The sequence below is a fragment of the Arachis stenosperma genome, chromosome 4 (assembly GCF_014773155.1).
Source record: "Arachis stenosperma cultivar V10309 chromosome 4, arast.V10309.gnm1.PFL2, whole genome shotgun sequence".
NCBI classification, from domain to species: domain Eukaryota; kingdom Viridiplantae; phylum Streptophyta; class Magnoliopsida; order Fabales; family Fabaceae; genus Arachis; species Arachis stenosperma.
In genome coordinates, this window is record NC_080380.1 from 140,357,394 (window position 1) to 140,377,884 (window position 20,491).

At 29.5% G+C, this 20,491-nt stretch overlaps 1 protein-coding gene across 1 annotated transcript; it reads right to left on the minus strand.

Annotated features, from left to right (window-relative positions):
* Positions 1–824: 824 nt before the first annotated feature.
* On the minus strand, positions 825–10,525 carry LOC130975702 (F-box protein CPR1-like). Its single transcript, XM_057900450.1, has 4 exons — positions 9,536–10,525; positions 9,397–9,453; positions 9,020–9,151; positions 825–995 (listed from the first exon to the last, which is right to left on the minus strand). Exons 1-4 carry the CDS (start codon positions 10,523–10,525, stop codon positions 825–827), a joined length of 1,350 nt encoding a protein of 449 aa, XP_057756433.1.
* Between the last annotated feature and the right edge of the window lie 9,966 nt (positions 10,526–20,491).

Genomic DNA, 20,491 nt, shown 5'->3' on the forward strand with positions numbered 1-20,491 from the left:
TCGGATGGGTTTCACACCTCCCATTCCAGAGGGTTTCTGGCCACCATATGACGGACCGACTGTCATCCCTGACCCCAATAAGAGGCGTGCGAGAAAGGGTCATCCGAGGTCCACTCGGATACGGACCAATATGGACGAGGCAGATCCGAACCGGCCAAAGAGATGTGGGCTTTGTCGGCAGCCCGGTCACACACGTCGGAGTTGCCCACAGCTCGGAGGAGTAGAGCACACACGGGGACATGATTAGGTGTATTGGTGGCTTTGGTACTTTTTTTATTTCAATTTCGCGTTTAGATTCCACTATTATCGGTTTTCTTACTTGTAGTTGGTGACTGATAGAATTTGTTAAGGTTAGTGCGATGTACTTTGAATTGGATTTTAGTTAATGAATATGTTCTGTCTCCGAAGTTTTAAACGAAATGTATGTCTAATGCACACCGGAATAAATAACTGTATGAGTTTTATTAAGACAAGATGCGAAAACTATGTTTGTAACTTAAATTGCTGTGTGGAACGAATTCTAAGTAATTCGAACCATGTTTGTTCGAATTACTTGGTGACTATTTCTTCAGTGTAATTCGAACCTAATTGGTTCAAATTATCAAGTTAGAGTTCGAACCAGATAGGTTCGAATTATGTGGCAACGGATTACAATGTGTAATTCGAACCTATTTGGTTCGAATTACATGGAAAGTGAGTTCGAACCATATTGGTTCGAACTACATAGAAATGTGCTTTGGTTGATTGATGAATCAGATCTTGCTTTGACTTATTTGTGTCAAATTGTTCTCTCCTTGGCTTGTTTACGTTTTTTACCCAACAAATTAGGAAGAAATTATCACCGAATGACTTGGAACGACATGAGAATCAGTTCCACAAGATCTGATAGCTTCGAACGCAGCTTCAATCGAAGCTTCCAGAGACTCCCGCTCGCTCGCCTTCCAGATTTCCTCAGCCAGTGCCACTGCATCCGCGCCGAATCGGCGCTCTGAGTGCTTCAAGCCACCGGAGCAAAAGCAGAACCAACAGAAGAAGCAAAAGATCTAAGCATTACTTCAAAATCTGAATGGAATCATCACTGAAGCTCTCGTCCTCTCCCTGAACGATCTGAATGGAATCATTATCCGGTGGCGATGATATTGAGATTCTAGGATTTCAGAGAGAACTTTCCTTCATCCTCTCTCTCAGCCCTGTTTTAATTTTTTTTTTTTTTGTATGGGTTGAGTGAATATTTGTTTTGGATTAAATTTTTTTATAATTGATTGGATCGAAAATAGTGAGAGTTTTTTTTAATTATTTAGGAAGATTTTATAATTTATTACAAATAAAATATATTATGAAAGTTTTTAGTAACTGTTATTAATAAATTACCACAAACAAATAAAAGTTTTGTAGTGCACGCTTATAAAATTGTACTCTCAATTAAAGATATATACAGCCTTGTATTATAGAATGTTTATTAGAGGGTCTCAAATTTATAGCATCATAATTCATTTGGTATATTAACAATTGGATTGACTAGATGATCGAATTTTATTGTTATTTATAATTAATTTTATATTTAATTTGTTGATTCTAGTAAGATCAATGATGAATCATCATCATTACAAGAGAATTACAATAAAATACAATACATAAACTTTATAATGATTGATTTTACAAAACTATACAAAAAAAAAAATAGAATCCATACTTTATAGTACTTTTAATACTGTTTTATTTAATACTATTTTAGACTATTATAATCTTCCATTACTTATAACTCTATAATTACGTTATAGTTAATTTTTTATTTGATTTATTCTTTGTAGCGGGATAAAAATTTGTTAAAGTGAATTGTGACAAAAAATTTTAGTTATGGGATCCAGAATGTGTTACATGCCCATCAGTTATAAAGAGGTGACGTGCTAAAACTAAAAGTGCAGCAACTAAAATATTTTTATATAAATTTTTCAACTTAGTAACAACTTCAAAGTTCATTCATGATAATCAATACAAAATTTCATTCAGTAATTATTTTCAGCAATAAAAAATAAATTAAATCAATCATATTTTAGCAACAATATCAACTTTAACAATCAAAATGAAACTACATAGATGAATTACAACGACACAATTCAGCAACAAATATTAAAAAAATTTGTTGGAACTAACTACATCAGGAACCGGCTGCTGTCGACGAGACTCCACACAAGCATATGACATTGACGTCCTACTCTAGGATGTGCTGCTTCTAAGAAAGATGACCGAACAGAAGGCATGCGACTGAGTGCTTAACGGTGACAGACAAAGAGTGACGATGACGACAATTCTGAGACTTGCTGTTTCTATTACCGGCGATAGAAAGAGACGTTAAGGCTTTATGACAGGAGTCGGTAATCACATAATAGATTAGGGAATTTATTAAAGAGTGCTGTAGGAAAGAAAGTGTTGGAGAATGACGTCGTTTTTAATTTCTCTTTCTCTACTATAGTTGTTTTTTTTTTAATTTTTTATTAAAATTTTAACAACTTAAGTGTCCAGGCCCAAAATAAGAAAAAAAAAAGTTATACATTTAATTATTTTTCATCAATCCTAATAACAATTATACGTGTGATATGACACACTGTAAGTTTACTTTTTAGTAAGTTCCATTGTTAAGAAATTTGTTTCCCTCTAGTAGAATGCACTATTCATTAGTTTTATTATAAACCTACCCGTGTCATCTATACATGTAGATAATATTTTTTATCTACATGATAGCATTTGCCCTCATTTTATATATGGTCAATTTTATGATATCTTTTCTTTAGTGTTTAACTTTTTGTTTAATTTAATTTTTATAATAATTTTAAATATTTAAGTTTTTAAAACTTTATACTTTTAAATTTAAAATTAATTATTTAACTTTTTTTACCAATTAATCAATAACTTTTAGACATTATAACAAACATCTTTATATATTTCTATAATCAATCTTATAAAAATAAGGTGTAATCTCTCATTTTATAAAAATACTATTTACACACTAAAATCAGCTATCATATATTTGTGTAAAAATATATATATAATTTCACTAATTTTTTGTGTGTGTTTTATATTTTTATGTGTATTTTATATTAATGTAATTTTAATAATTAATTTTAATATAAGTTTAACATGGTTTTTCATTTTATATTTTTTAAATAAAATTAAAAAATAAAAATATTAAACGATAAAAAACTACATCTTATCAAAAAAAATTAAGAGAATCTATTTCCATATACATTACTAGTACTACAATAACATGGATTCAATCACTTTTCTTCTTTAAGTTGTATTTTTAATAAAATTATAAATAACATCAATTTTGCATTTCATATTTTATTAGTTAAGTAGAGTAATTTGAGTTGCATACATTTTAGAATTTATAATTTGTATTTTGGTTTTCAATAAATTTAAAACTTAATTTCAGAATAAGTAAATCACTAAGCTAGTTTTACCACTAAAAAAAATAGTCCTAATTTCAGAATCATATCGTATAATTGGTGATTAGTTTTCACCATTCCTCTTAATGTTCTTCCGTATCCGCTTTATATACCTTTTTTCTTTCTCTCCTTCGTAATACATATAAATTAATTTTCTCTTGAAAATTTAATAGCGGAAGGCAAATTAATTGAAAGAAAATTTGTTTTAGAGTAAAGTATTATTTTTGTCCTAATGTTTGAGGTAAGTTTTAAAGTTGTTCTTAACATTTTAATCGTCCAATTTAAGTCATTAATGTTTTAAAATTGACTCAATGTTGTCCTGCCGTTAGGAATCTGTTAACAGAATTGACAGCAAGATAAAATTGACACGATTTTGAAACGTTAGAAACTTTAATAGGATGAAAACGTTGGGGACAAAATAATACATAGAAATAAATTTTAATTTTATCATTCAATAATATTAATTTTTTACTATATATAGTATTCAATTATTTTTTAATCACATCTAAGTAAATTATACTTAATTATATTACTTTTATTTTAAATAAATTAATTTTTTTATAATTTTACTCTTAAAGATTTTTAGTTATTATGAAATGTTTATAGAATGACTAGTATATAAACTTGCAGAAAAGAAAAAAATAATATATATATATATAATAAAATATAAATTATACATTTTGTCTCTAATATATCAAAATTCTTTAAAATTATAAAAAATATTTAAAATGAAAGTAATGTAATTAAGTGTAATTTATTTAGACGATGTAATTAAAAAATAATTGAATACTATGTACAGGAAAAAATTAATATTATTGAAAGATAAAATTAAATTAAAATTTATTTTTATGTATTGTTTTTGTCCTTAACGTTTTCGTCCTATTTAAGTCCCTAACGTTTCAAAAATCGTCTCAATTTTGTCCTGTCGTCAATTCTGTTAACTGATCCCTAACGGCAAGACAACATTGAGTCAATTTTGAAACGTTAGGGACTTAAATAGGACTATTGAAAGTTAGGGACAACTTTAAAACTTACTCCAAACGTTCGGGACAAAAATGATACTTTACTCATTTGTTTTATAAAAAATGACTACAATATCCCTATTAGATTTACCATAATTTAATTTACTTTTCTCCCATTCGATATCTTAATATGTTTGTTTGAGTGATTTAAAATTTTGAAGACAAGAATCACTTGAAAGAAATGGAAAAAAAAAAAGCATGCACAGTAGAAAATTCATGAAAAAAATGAGGACAAACATATGCATAACACGTGACAAGCATTACGGAAGTCACATCAGATTTTTCCGTTAAATCTGATAGAATATATTTAAATGAAGGGACTAATCAGTTAAACTTTTAAAAACATCAAAAACTTAAAAATATTTTTTAATAGTCAAAAATAAAAATATTTACAAAAAAAAATCAAAAACGTATTTATCTTTTACTCAAAATACTTTTCAGGTAATTCATAAGTGTCAGAGTCTCCTTACCTATACTTTTTCTGTCGATCAAGGAAGCTACAACCTTACCAATTTGTGTCTATCCAAAGTTTACTCTAAATTAATTTTTCATTAAGCAACTCTTCGAATAATTTTAAAAAATAATTAACTTAAACTAAGTATCTAATTTTAGTTACATGAAATATAAACCAAGGGTTCGAGATATAAATTTTTTTAGTTTATTATTAATATAATTTTATAAAATTTTATTAGTTTTTCCTTTAAAAAAATTATTTTAACTCAGTCCACCCAAACTCAACAAAATAAATTATGGACAGATCCTAATTGGTGAAAAAAAATCAATAAATTCGAGTCATTAACACCTATATCTCAAAGGAATATATATATATATATATATATATATATATATATATATATATATATATATCATGCACTAAAATAAGAATATTGATTAGAAAGTTAATTTATTTTTTAAATTTTTTAAATTTTTAAATATGTAAAAAGATTAAATATATATTATATTCTCAAAATATTAAAAATAAAAACTTAAATTTCTTTAGATATTAGAAGGATAGTTAAAATAATAAGTAGGATTCTATTTCTTTTAAGAAAAAGAACTAAAACTGCATAATTACTCTTTATTTTAAGTTGTTCTAATTATTTAAATTATGAAAGAAATTAGTTTTTTAAAAAATAAAATAAATAAGATTTTAAAAAAAGTTTCAAATATTCTTAGAATATTAATATTTAAATAATTTTAATCGTTAATTTTAATTAATATATTATATATATTTTTTATAATTAACATCAACAGTTAAATTTATTAGAATACTATATTTTAAAAACATTTGAAATTCTTTTTAAATTCTTAAAGAAACTAAAGTATCAAATAAATTCTAGCAAACCCTTTACGATGAACTTGTAGATTTTTGAAAAAAATATATAAATAAATCCTTGAAGAATTGGACTCATAGGTCTTGGAATATTACAATGCTGTCCAATATTCATCTTTTTTGTTACGAATCTATAAATCTAAAACTTCGAATAAGCGTGTGACGTAAAAAACGATTTGGTTAAGTATTTTATTTGGTTGTAGTGTTTTATTTAAAATTAAAATATTCATTCAAAAATTATTTGGGACAAATTTAAAATCTCATTCTTAAATAGCGTTTGGTTAAGGAGATAGAGACTAAAGAATTGAGATTTAGTATTATATTTGGTGGTCAAAAATTGGAACTAAAATTTTAGTCTATTCAGTATCTCTAGAAAATAGAAATATAAGGAACTGAAATTTTAGAGATAGAGACTAAAATTTTAATAATATTTTTTATTAAAAATATTTTCATTTAACTTTTTAAATTATAAATCTACCACTTAATTTCTATATTTATTTTAAATTAAACATAATACTAAGACATAACTCAATTTAGTACATTTTTAATTTTATACCAAACACAATCATGATTGTCAAATTCGTGAGTTTATGAGTTTAGACAGTGGAATCAAGTTAACTCGAATACAAATTCGTTTTTGAGTAAACTCGACTAGACTTGCATAAACTCGGTCAAAATCGCGAGTTTGATGATGGTGCCTGTTTTGGCCCAAAATGGTGCCGTTTGAGCCCAAAATCAAAAGAAAAACACAACCTTAATGGCTTTGACTCGTCACTAGGGGTATTCGCTGTGCGGTTTAGATCGGTTTTGAATCAAAAACTCATTCGATCCGAACACTAATTTTACTTGCGGTGCAGTTTTGGATTGGATACTTTTTTTAAAAAATCTGATCCAATCTGATCCAATTTCAAACGGTTTGGATTGGATTGTATTTGCGGTTTTGCAAATTAAAAAAATTAAATACATATAACAAGTCTCAACATCAAGTTTTAAATAGTCAACAATGACATAACAAATCTCAACAATATCTTAAAAAACCAATGATAACATAACAATGAAAACAAAATTCTAGGTTAGTTAAAATAAATAAATAAATAACATTGTAAACATAAATATTTATTAAATAATAATAATACATGAATAATATAAAAATGTATAACAAATTGAATATGTTATAAGTATAATTGTAAATATAATAATAAAATAATAATAAGAAAAGTTTAGGGGACAACAACTTTATTAAATTTTGGCTAGCATGTAACCAGCAAAGAAAAGTGAGCCATTGGATGAAATCTCACACCAATCTCACACTATTAGATTATCATTGATGGCTATTTGATGACTACAAATCACAAAAGTTGCTGCCCCCTATCATCCCTCATAATAATATTATAAACCGCACAATTTGCGAAAAATAGAATCCAATCAAATCCGAATTAGTGCAGTTTTAGTTAGGTCGTTTTTGATTTGAATTGGATTGGATGAGCGCTTTAATTTAGATCGGTTTAAATTTGAACACCTACTTGTTACTCACTCTTCTCTCCCTCTCTCCGCCATTCTTTCTCTCTCTTTCTCTCAATGTTGTGATTTCTCACCTCTATTCGTCTGCTATCTGTCATCCGCCGTCGATCTTTCACCTACGCGCACGTTGCTCCCTACTCTCTGCTCTCATTGTTTGTTGAGTCTGTTCTGTTTGGTTTCACTTCAAATGGAGCATCTTTCATTCTCTGTGCTGCTGTTGTTCGTTGCATTGCTGGTTGCCAATGTTCGTTTGTCGTCCGCCGCGCTTCTATCTTCTGTTCGCACACCGTCGCCCTTTGTTTGACTGCACAACAGTAACAACATAACTGCCGAGGACCTCTTCTCCATTAAAGTATGTTTTAAAAAATTTACAATTAATTACTTCCATTTCTTACTTGATCTGTTTTCTGTGATAGTTGTTACTTGTTACTGAATTCTGCAATAGTTGTTAATTCATTGTTAATTACTTAAATCATTATTAGACTTAAGTTGATTCTGTGATAGTTGATAGTTGTTACTGCGTTTTTTATTTATTAGTTGTTACTTAATTTATTGTTAAACTTAAGTTAATTCTGTAATAGTTGTTAGTTGTTACTGCATTTTTATTAGGAATAATTTTGAATTTAATTATTCTGAATATAATTTTTTGTTAGTTATTACAGAATGTCTGAATTTAATTATCCGGGTATAAATAATGTTTTTGATGAAGATATTGATGGTATGGAAGATGAAAATATTAGAGAATTTCAGTTTTAGATTTTTAGTTTATTAGAATATATAATTGTTGCAATGTTATTCTTTTCTGTTGTGTTCTATGTTGTACTAATATTTTATTGTGAAGAATTTAAATATGTGTTCTAAAGTATTTGTTGTAATTGTTGTATTAATGTACTATTTTAATTTATTATGTGTTTTGATTTTAAAATGGTTAAGTTTAAATGTCTAAATCTTAGGTTCTTTCTCTTTTAATTTCAATCTTTGAGCCACAGTCCTTCTAAACACAGCAAAAAAAAATCAATAAAATAAATATTTTACTTATTAATATATGTAATTTTAAAATAATTTACATATTTAAATAAAATAATTTTAAAATTATACATATCAGTAAAATCCCTTATAGTTATATGTAATATGCAAATTAAATAATTTTAAAAAATAATCGTCATCATAATAATAAAAAATAAAAAATAATAGTTGTTTAACAAGTGTAGTAAAAAAGAAAGTTTAGTGTTTTTTTAATAAATTTGACTTCAAAAAATTTCAAACTAAATATCTCAACAAAATTAACTTGATGCTCAGTGTGCTATAAATCCCAAAAGCCAATGCACCTTGCAGCACCTCACACCAGATAGTATAAAACTAACTTAGATCCTTCTCAATTCTCATACAAACGTATGACTAGTTTTTATGATATAGAATTAAAAATAGTTCTGCGAAAAGGTCTCAGATACAATGCGGAGACAGCAGATTCTGACGTATGATTGTTCTTTGACATTTAAGCATTCATTACCTCATCTCTAGCTATTAAACAACCAAATGAAAAAGAAAATGGAAGGAGCTAGTAAGTTAAGTAGTCTTTTTTGTAATGCTACTTGGATAGAAGCCAAGGAGAAACAGGAAAAGAAACAGCGACAGAAGACTGTTATTAGTGTCCACAGCATACCTAACAAATGCGAAATTTGGAAAGAAAACCATACTTCCAAACTCTTAAGTTGTTCGGCTGTATGTTCGTTGTTCACTAATATGTTTGCTCCATATTCTCTTCCTTTATTTGACCCCATTGTCATTCTAATCTTTGGCAACATCATGTTGTTCAAAACATTCTTGGCCTGCAAAGAAGATCAGCGGAAAAAGGTCACAGCTTTAGACATGAAAACATAGCTAAACCTTAAGCCTCACCATAAGACTGGACTGTAAGAAGCAAGAAAGTGATTAATGATAAATTCTAATTTCATACCATCAATAGTCAAATCTCATATCTCAATGCAACTTTATGCATGATGCATCTTGCTTGGTACTTTTTCATTAATCACAAAGCAATAGGGTGCAAAGCATAGGAGAATAGTTTACATACCAGTTTTCTTCTTCTTATCCCTATCCTTAATGTCACAGGGGAATGGAAAGAGACTCCCTGTATATTCAGAGAAACTTCTATGGAAGTAATAACATTCAGAAAGAGGTAGAGGAGAATAATTTAGAAGCTCTCCCCTGACGTTATATTTGACAAATCTTAATTTGTAATCCAGCGGAGTAAAATTTAACGCAATAATGTCATTTCCATTGGACATGCATAGAGGCAAATTGTTACCACAAGGAATCTCATACATTAGAATCCAAGATGACGGCACTTTATATTCTTTCATAACCCATATCTCAGTTTTCTGCTTGTCATGCGAATACAAGGCTAGGCCTAGGTACCCTCCTAGTGTGATGAGATAGATGGGGTAACACCCTACGAGTTGTGTTGGCATAGATATCGTCGAGAAACTCCTTTCCTTCAAATCAAGGATAAGAATATCATCATCAATGTGATCTCTATTAGAGTAACACAACCAATGAATAGCGCCATGTAAGAACAACGTAGAAAGTTTCTGCTTCCACCTAACCCTGGTTTTGGGGAGTTCTTCATCGAGATTAATCCATGAATTGGTTCTCAACGAAAAGCAAACTAAGCCGTGGGGGTATTTATGCCAAGATAGAACTATTAAATAGTCATCACGTGATGCATCGAAACCAAATCCATATCGAATTGAATCATCGCGCCGGACCTTAATATGAGAGTAAGATATTGTTTTGCTGGATCCAGTCGCTGGGTTACATATAACAAGAAAATCTGGTTTTTCCTTTAAGAGAACAAAGCCTCGGCAGGATCCCAAGAGACGAAAATGAGGATATGGCTCCTTCCTAGAAGGGAGAGATACCTCTTTGAGTGTTGGTGGTGGTGCTGGTGCTGCAACATCAAATAGCGTGTCTAAGTGAACACAGTAAGCACTACTATAGTCTTTTACCAATAAGTACGAACGAGAAGATGCGGAGTGAAGGTTGTAATGCGATTCTGCAAAGTCTGGATCGGAAATGAAAGAGTGCCAAAGTTTTGAAACGAATCTGAGGCAAAACAGGTCTTTGGCGGGTACCCTTAGAAAGATTCGGCAAATGAGCTCCCGAGGGAGGATGTCATTCATGCCCAACTGCTTCCTCTCCATGCTCCTTCTCTTTTTGTTTTGTGACAATTCAATATTTTATTATTTTTAATTTTTAATTAATTATAGTTCCTTACACCCGATACTTGTGTAACCGCCTGGAAAGAACGGTTAATTTTTTTTGTATATTGAAAAAATTTGGGTGTAATACTCAATCATTGGATTTTATGGTGTTTTTTGAAATTGTGGGAACAGTACAATACGCCCCTCTTGTATTGACAATACGCCTCCTTGTATTGGATATTTTATCCAATACAAGGGGGCGTATTGTCAATACAAGGAGGCAATATCCAATACAAGAGGGGTGTATTGTCAATATAAAGGGGGCGTATTGTACTGTTCCCACAATTTCGAAAAACACTATAAAATCCAATAATTAAGTATTACACTAAAATTATACTAATATGTAAGAAAAAAAATCGGAAAGAACGCGAGAATAGTATTTCAGTTTTAAAATAATTCAAATAGTAAGCGTGGACTTCATTTTTTCTAGTTTCAAACAGAAAACATTTTATGGCTTTACAAGGTAGCGTTTTCCATTTTCCATTTTCAAATAATTCAAAAATTCACCACCGCAAATAATAATTAACAAAACAATTAACAATTTTCTATGAACCATACTAATTAATAAAAACACTTCACTAAACAAAAATTAAATAATGCGTGTCCTTTTAAACAAAATACTCTTAACTCAAACAAATAATTTTACAATATTCATATTTCCAACAAATCCAAAAAAATAATAACTAATATACGGAGAATTCTAATAAAAAGAACTTTAATGTAAAATATATTGCAATTTTAAATCACTATTATTACTTACATTTGTAATTTAAATTAAATTTTAATTAAAATTCTAATTCCTAATTAATCTAATATTTAAAATTTATAAATTCTAACAGAATCTCTAATTACTATTTTAACTGTTGCTTATAAACAAATACTCTAATCGATTCAATATTATTAATATTTCTTATCTATCCTGGTGAAAATAAATTTATTTACTAACCTCTTCATTGATACTACTAGCAATATGAACAACTTCCTCCAACTGATAAATATGATTCGGATTGTCCTCTATGTTCGCAATTTTGAATCTTGTGCTGTTAATTACCTAACTTTTTTTTGGATGTAGTTTAGGAGTGAAAGTAGTTGTAAAATGTAATTTAAAAGAAGTGAATTACAATTGTTTATATAGACACATAACTAATAAATCGAATCTACTTTATCCGACTTATCTATGGGCTACGTTTCCTATAAATCGAATCTAATTAATTCAATTTAGTATGGACTCTAAATCAAAGCACTTTGATTCGATTTATTATGGATCTTAAATCGAAAATCATTGATTTGATTTACTATGGGCTACTTCACTAAAACTGTTTTTTTATATAATAAATCAAATCTAATGAATTCGATTTACAAATATACCTACTAATTTGAATTCAATTGATTTAATTTATATTAAAAAAAGTGTAAACGAGACATACATCTAATTTGTTTGTAGTAAAGATATTAGTATAATATTAGCTTTCATTTCAATATTTGTTTATGTGAATTACTACCCATATAAAGATAGAGATGAAATATCGATTATGGGAAATAGTTTGTAGATCTATCAAAATTTATTTTTTGAATTTAAAATTTTTCGTTTGAATTTCATTTTATTTTTATATTTTTCATCTTATAGTTTAAATTAAATAGTGTTTGAATTAAAATGAAATAAATACAATAGCTCAACTAGTACTTTATATTAGTAAAGTCTAAATTAATCAAATCAAATCATGCTACTTATTTGTCAATAATTTATATGAATTTTGATATCCAATTAAACTCGTACCTTATGTTAATAAAACCTAGATATGATCCTAATCAAATCAAATCAAAGTAATTAGTTATTTGTCAATGTTCAATATCGTAACGTTAAAAATTATATTAAATTCAAATTATAATAGTATTTAATTTAAAATTCAGTGTTATAATTTAAATTTAATTCATATTTATTAGTTTAAATTAAATAATATTTATTTATAATTTTAAAAAAATATAGGGAGTCAAGTGTTTATTAATCAAGAATTGAACAACTCAATTAATAATGATTAATTTTAAATTATTTTTTTTAATTCAAAATTTGATTAATTGACATTAATGGTATTTATGAATCAAAACTTATCCTAATTAGTTTTCACTTCCACTCATCATATAAAATCACAAATCCTAATCTCTCTTCCCAATGCCCCAGACTGCCGCGATTTTGTCCTCCTGCCGCTAGCGCCGCCGTTGCACCATCCTTGCGCCACCATCGCGTTTCTGCTTTACCCTCATTGCGTTCCATTGCAACTCCCCATCGCTCGTCCGACGCACTCTTTGCCACTTGCACCCTACGACTCTCCATTCGTCGCAATGCAGCCACCACTAAGTCTTCATTTGCGCGCGACGCGCGATCAACTATTCCGATCCATGGCGACTCCTCTGCTCGTTGCAACGCACCATCGCGTCCCCCCATTGTCCACACCATGCCGTCCAAAACATCGTCATTGGCCACCCTGCGGCTCTTCTCCTCCTCCTCCTATTTGGTTTTGAATGATTTTTTTAACTAGTTTTTTATGTTTCGTTTTTCTACATTTTGAATTATTCTTTTTTCTATGTTTTGTATGTTTTTTTCTTAGGATTTAGATGATTTTTTTTATTAATTTTGGATGATTCTTTTTTCTATGTTTTGGATGTTTCTTTTTTTAGAATTTGGATGATTCATTATCTTATGTTTTGGTGTTTTTGTTTGTTAGAGTTCGAATTTTTTTTGAAAAGAAAAATTAGAGTTTGCATAATAAATGATAAAAAGTGAATTAGAGTAAGAAGAGACAATTAATAATCATTAATTTTGTATCTTTTAAAAAAATTAAATAATCACTAATTAATGATATTTAATTAGTATAGAATATAATTTAAAAATTTGAATAACCACTAATTAAATAACCTCTCTTGGTTAAACACGTAACTCCTTAAATGAGTATAGAAGATTATACCATTTGAACTATAACTTATTAGCTCTTAAATAATATTAAATAATTAATTATTAATATAATTAAATTATAAAAATAACCAAATTAAATTAAACAATAAAAATTCAATTCTACTAACTATTAAAATTTTAATACTAAAATTTATATATGATAAATTTAAAAGAAAAAAAAAACACATAATCAGATGAAGCGTACCTGATTTTGGATCCAAATTGGAGTGATCCAACCCAATTTTCATAATTCCTATATATATAAAGTGGACTTTGAAATATAATATTATGTTATTTTATTTTTGGCACTATTAATTTATTTAAAAAAAAATATCCTTTGAAGAGGGTGCTTTGATTTAGAAAAAATTAAGTTAAGAAGAAGTGACTTAAATCATGTCTCTTGTGTCATTCATATTGTTAGTTAGCTAAATAAGGAACGAAGAAGATAGATACAAGTATTTAAATTCAAGTTTGTTATAATTATTAGGAAGAAGTTTGTTACTTAGTATGGCTTTAACTTGTATATAAGGGTGAACTTGTTACTTCTGCAGAATAAGTAAAAACTACTGGTTCATTCATAATGCTTGAATAACACTTATTCTCTCTCTTCAAATCCTCTTCTTATTTTTCAAATTCTCTCTTATTACTTCTTTGCAATAACATTTAACATGGTGCGGTGAGCGTGGAAGAGGACCTCCGAGGTTGTGTTCCTTCTGTGGCAAAACCGGTCATCTTGTTGATGCTTGTTACAAGAAGCATGGTTTGCCTCCCCACCTCAAGCAAAAAATGCTGCAATCTGCTAACAGTGTCACAGTGAAATTCGATGAAACTGATGGTCACAATAGCATTGCTTTGTATAAGGAGAATGCTTGTTCAGGTACTTCATTTACCGCTGAGCAAAAGGACGCACTGTTAGCTCTTCTCCAACACCATTCAACACCTAATCCTCAAAATGTGAATCAATTTACTATTGCCACAAATCCACAGTCTTCAAGTGAAGGTAACTCTGTGGTTATGTCTTCTCTTTCACCTCGTAGTCATGAATCATGGGTCATTGACACAGGTGCCACGGTCCATGTTACTTTTAGTCTTGCTGCATTTGCTTCATACACTAAAATAAATCCAATTAGGGTCAGATTGCCAAATCAAAGCATCTTAGTTGCTACTATAGCTAGTCAAGTTAAATTTTCAAATTCATTATATCTCACTAATGTGCTTTACCTCCCAGATTTTGCATTAAATCTTATCTCCGTTTTAGCATTGATTTCTTCACTTGACTGTCAATTCATTTTTAACAAGTTTGGTTGTGAAATACAGGATTACCATACAACGAGGATGATTGGAGCAGCTGAAATCAATGATGAGTTATATGCACTCACAAAAAATTCTCGTTCACTTAAGGAACACACAACATTGAGCATTGGCACCATTTCACCGTCACTCACTGACCCTACTGCACTTTGGCATCTTAGATTAGGACATTTACCATTTAATAAATTACAAATTATGCAGCAATTGTATCCATCCATTCATGGTTTTAAATTCAATAAAACTGTAAGCATGCATCCTTGTGATTCTTGTCACTATGCTAAACATAAAAGATTGTCTTTTCCAATGCGCGTTTCAAAATCAACTTCTTGTTTTGAGCTTATACATGCTGACATTTGGGGTCCAATCAATATTCCTTCAACACATGGTAATAAATATTTCCTTACTCTTGTTGATGACCATAGCAGGTTCACTTGGACCTTCCCTATGTCACTAAAATCTGATACTACTCCCTTAATTCAAAAATTCATTATTTATGCAGAAACACAGTTTAATGCACATATAAAATGCATTCGTTCAGATAATGGCAAAGAATTTTCTCAAGAACAGTTTTTTAACTCTAAAGACATTTTGCATCAACGGTCTTGCGTAGAGATTCCCCAACAAAATGGAATTGTAGAAAGAAAACATCAACACCTTCTACAGGTCACAAGAGCCATCTTGTTTCATTCTTCCGTTCCATCTTGTTATTGGGATCTTGCTTTATCATATGCAACTCACATAATTAATTGTCTTCCTAGCAAGTTATTAGCTTAGAAAACTCCTTTTGAGATTTTAAACACCACATTACCTAATTTCACAAATTTCAAGGTCTTCGGTTGCTTAGTTTTCATCTCTACTCTTGCTTGTCAAAGGAGAAAGCTTGATCCGAGGGCAAAGAAATGTGTTTTCCTTGGATTCAAGCACGGCATAAAAGGTTTTTTGGTTTTGGATTTAAAAACTAATGAACTCATAGTTTCTAGAGATGTGACATTTTATGAGCATGTTTTACCCTTCAAAAATTCTGCATCCGCTACTAGTGACAATAGTATGAACTTTCATTCCACTGCACAAGCACATGATTCCATTGTATTTGATACACTTTTTGACTACTTACACACGCACAATCCACCACAAGGTCATACATTCATTTCCGACATAGCTCATGCATCCATCACACCTCAAAATAATATTCCTTTCACTCATATTAATGCATCAGTATCTTCCTCTCTTCCTAGACCTGCATCACAACATGCACAACATAACTCACAACTTCCACCCTCACTTCCCAATATTAGAAGATCTACTAGAGAAAAGAAACAACCTGCATATCTTAATGATTTTCATTGTTTTCAAACCTCAATTGATTCCGCTGTGACAAAATCCTCAAGGTATCCAATTTCTAACTATGTTTCTTCTTATAATTTATCTAAGACACATCACACACTATCTGTGGCTATTGCATCGTCTGTTGAACCCAAACATTATGAGGAGGCTATTGTTGAATCTTGTTGGAAAGACGATATCTCCGCTGAATTAAAAGCTTTGGCTACAAATAAGACCTGGACCCTCACTCCTTTACCCATTGGAAAGAAAGCCATTGGTTGTAAATGGGTGTTTAAACTCAAACTGAAGCCCGATGGCTCCGTTGAGAGACATAAAGCAAGACTGGTTGCAAAAGGGTACACTCAGAGGCAAGGCTTTGACTTCTTTGATACATATAGCCCTGTAGCCAAAATGACAACATTACGACTTCTTTTGGCTCTAGCTGCTGCGAAAGATTGGCATCTTCACCAGCTTGATGTTAACACTGCCTTTCTTCATGGTGATCTTGACGAGGAGGTCTACATGCAACTTCCTCCTGGCCTTGTTGTCTCTCAAACCGGGTTGGTGTGCAAGCTTCAAAAATCTCTTTATGGATTAAAGCAAGCTAGTAGACAATGGAATGCTAAGCTGACCTCTATTCTCACATCTCTTGGTTATTCCCAATCCAAACATGACTACTCTCTCTTCACAAAACGGACCGGTGAGACATTCACTGCTGCCCTAGCCTATGTTGATGATCTCATACTCACTGGGAATAATATACAAGAGATTGAATCTACTAAGAGACACCCTCACGAGGCTTTCAAAATCAAGGATATTGGGGATGTTAAATTCTTCTTAGGACTAGAAGTCGCCAGGGGAAGCAAGGGAATTGCTGTTAATCAACGAAAATATGTGCTTGATCTTCTAGCTGACTATGGTATGACTGATTGTAAACCTGTATCTACTCCTATGGACTACTCTAACAAGTTAAGTAAAAATTCAACTCCTCCCTTTTCTGATGTGGCTTCATATCGACGATTAATTGGCAAGCTTGTTTATCTTACCACAACAAGACCTGCCATTTCTTTTGCCGTTGGCAAACTCAGTCACTGCCTTGATTGTCCAACCACTGCTCATTATCAAGCTGCCATTCGTGTCTTAAAGTATCTCAAACAAGCCCCTGTAGCTGGTTTATTTTTCTCAACTTCCTCAGATTTGTTGCTTTCGGGTTACTCTGACGCCGATTGGGCATCATGCATCGATACAAGAAGGTCCGTTTCTGGTTTTTGTTTCTACTTGGGGACCTCCCTCATTTCATGGAAGAGCAAGAAACAGTTGACAGTGTCCAGATCCTCTTCAGAAGCAGAGTATCGTGCTCTTGCCTTAGCAACTTGTGAAGCTCAATGGCTCTCTTATCTTATGTCTAATCTTGGCTTCCCTTGTTCTAGTCCTATTCCTGTCTATTGTGACAGTCAATCCGCTCGTCACATTGCTGCCAATCCCGTTTTTCATGAGCGCACTAAACACATCGAAGTCGATTGCCACGTCGTAAGAGAAAAATCTTCATCAGGTCTTATCAAACTTTTGCCAATTTCCACCAAAGAACAAAATGCTGACATCTTCACCAAACCACTTGCACCTGCTCCTTTTAAGACTTTCTACATCAAGTTGGGATTGTTGGACATCTATTCTCCCAACTTTAGGGGGAATGTATGAGTTTTGTGGCGGTTGTTAATTCAGATTGTAAGTTGTCAGTTTTGTCTCAAAACTAGCAACTTAAGGGGGAATGTCATTCATATTGTTAGTTAGCTAAATAAGAAACGAAGAAGATAGATACAAGTATTTAAATTCAAGTTTGTTATAATTATTAGGCAGAAGTTTGTTACTTAGTATGGCTTCAACTTGTATATAAGGGTGAACTTGTTACTTCTGCAGAATAAGTAAAAGCTACTGGTTCATTCATAATGCTTGAATAACACTTATTCTCTCTCTTTAAATCCTCTTCTTATTCTTTAAATTCTCTCTTATTACTTCTTTGCAATAACATTTAACATCTTGTTCAATTTAAAAGCTTTAGATAATTTTATCTCAAACTAAGAAATAACTCGATTAGAGATTTTTTAAATGTTCTCTTAACTTTTTCATGTAGATTCAGTTCAAACTACAATTTAACTTGAGAATATTATATGTTTCTTCCTTAATCTGTTTTAGAATTAATGACCACTTATAGATCAAGATAACATAAAAACCAATGGAGTTTAAAAACTCACAATATGAACAAGAAGAAAAATGTTATCAACTTTTATAATTGAGTTAGCGAATTTTTTCGAGGTATAAATAAAAAAGCCATTAGCTCCACAAGTATGATCCAATACTCCTTATATTTCACAAACTCAAATTTTTACCTCATTGAAAATTATTTTCACGTAAATCATAAGTGTCGGAATTTTCTTGCATATATTTTTTCTATCGATAAAAAAAACTGCAATTTTATCAATTTGTGTCTATCCAAAGTTTATTCTAAATTAATTTTTCACTAAGTAACTCTTCGAATAATTTTAAAAAATAATTGACTTAAAGTAAGTATCTAATTTTAGTTACATGAAATATGAATCAAGGGCTCGAGATATAAGTTTTTATAGTTTATTGTTAATATAATTTTATTAATTTCCCCTTTTAAAAAAAATATTTTAACTCAAAAGTCTACCCAAATTCAACAAAATAAATTATGAACAGATCCTAATTGGTGAATAAAATCAATATATCCGAGTCATAAACACTTATATATCTCGCCGGGGGGGGGGGGGGATTATATATCATTATATATCATGCATTAAAATAATAATATTGATTAAAAAGTTAACTTATCTTTTTAATTTTTAAATATATAAAAACATTAAATATATATGTTATATGCTCAAAATATTAAAAATAAAAACCTAAATTTCTTTAGATATTAGAAGAAGAAGAGTATGTGTGAATTTGAAATAAGCACAGAGAAGAAAAAAAATAATGTATGCCTAAATTTGAAACAAGCGGGGGAAAGAAAAAGAAAAAAATGTCCGTGACTCTAAATTATTTGGATAAATTTGGATGCTAAAATTACTTAAATGTAAAAAAAAATTATTTTAAAAAAAAAAAACTAAAATTACATAATTACTCTTTATTTCTAGTCGTTATAATTATTTAAATTATGAAACAAATTAGTTTTTTCAAAATAGAATAAATGTGATTTTAGAAAAAATTTTAAATATTTTTAAAATAACAATATTTAAATAATTTTAATCGTTAATTTTAATTAATATATTATATATTTTTTATAATTAAAATTAACATTTAAATTTATTAGAATAGTATATTTCAAGAACATTTGAAATTTTTTCTAACTTATAAGTTCTTAAAGAAATTAAAGTATCAAATAAATTCTAGCAAACACTATACTTTACGATGAACACTTATAGATTTCTAAAAATATATATATAAATAATTCCTTGAAGAATTGGACTTATAGGTCTTGAAATATTACAATGCTATACAATATTCATCTTTTTCATTACGAACCTATTAATCTAAAACTTCGAAAAAGGGTAATTAATAATCAGGTATAATAACTTGGTTAAATTTAGTTAAGTATTTTATTTGATTTTAAAGTTTTATTTAAATTTAAAAAAATTATTTAAAATTTATTTGGGATATTTAAAATTTTACTCTTAAATAGCGTTTGGTTAAAGAGATTGAGATTAAGACTAAAAAATTCAGACTCAATATTATATTTGATGGTAAAAAATTGAAACTAAAATTTCAATTCTTTCTATAACATCTCGAATTTTTTTTGAAAATTAAGTAATTAGTTATTTATAAGTTATCATATTATATTGAGATTTTGTTTTTAAGAAATCTATTTTTTTTAACAAAGATAATTAAATAAAATTTTATGATTATTGAAGTTTAATTTAAATATAACTTATTTTATTAGTTTGAACTATTTATTAAAAACTATTTTGATAGGCAAAAATTAAGTTAATCTTTTACCGTTGTTGTTATTATTATATTAATGACCGAAGCCATTAAGAAAGTAAAGTTAAGAAAAGCCAACACATGGCTTATGCATGCATGCATCTATATTATAAAATCAATGATATTTCTTTCATGACACATATTTGTTTATATATGTATAATCTAACGACACCTAAGCTTCCTAATTTTCATTAATCATCATCTTCAGCATCTCATTTCTCCCTTTTAGCGTTAAGAAAGAAAAAGAAAGAAAGCACCGAGAGAGAAAGAAAACCGTGAGAGAGAACGAGAGGAACCATGGCACCGTAAAACTTTTGGTTTTG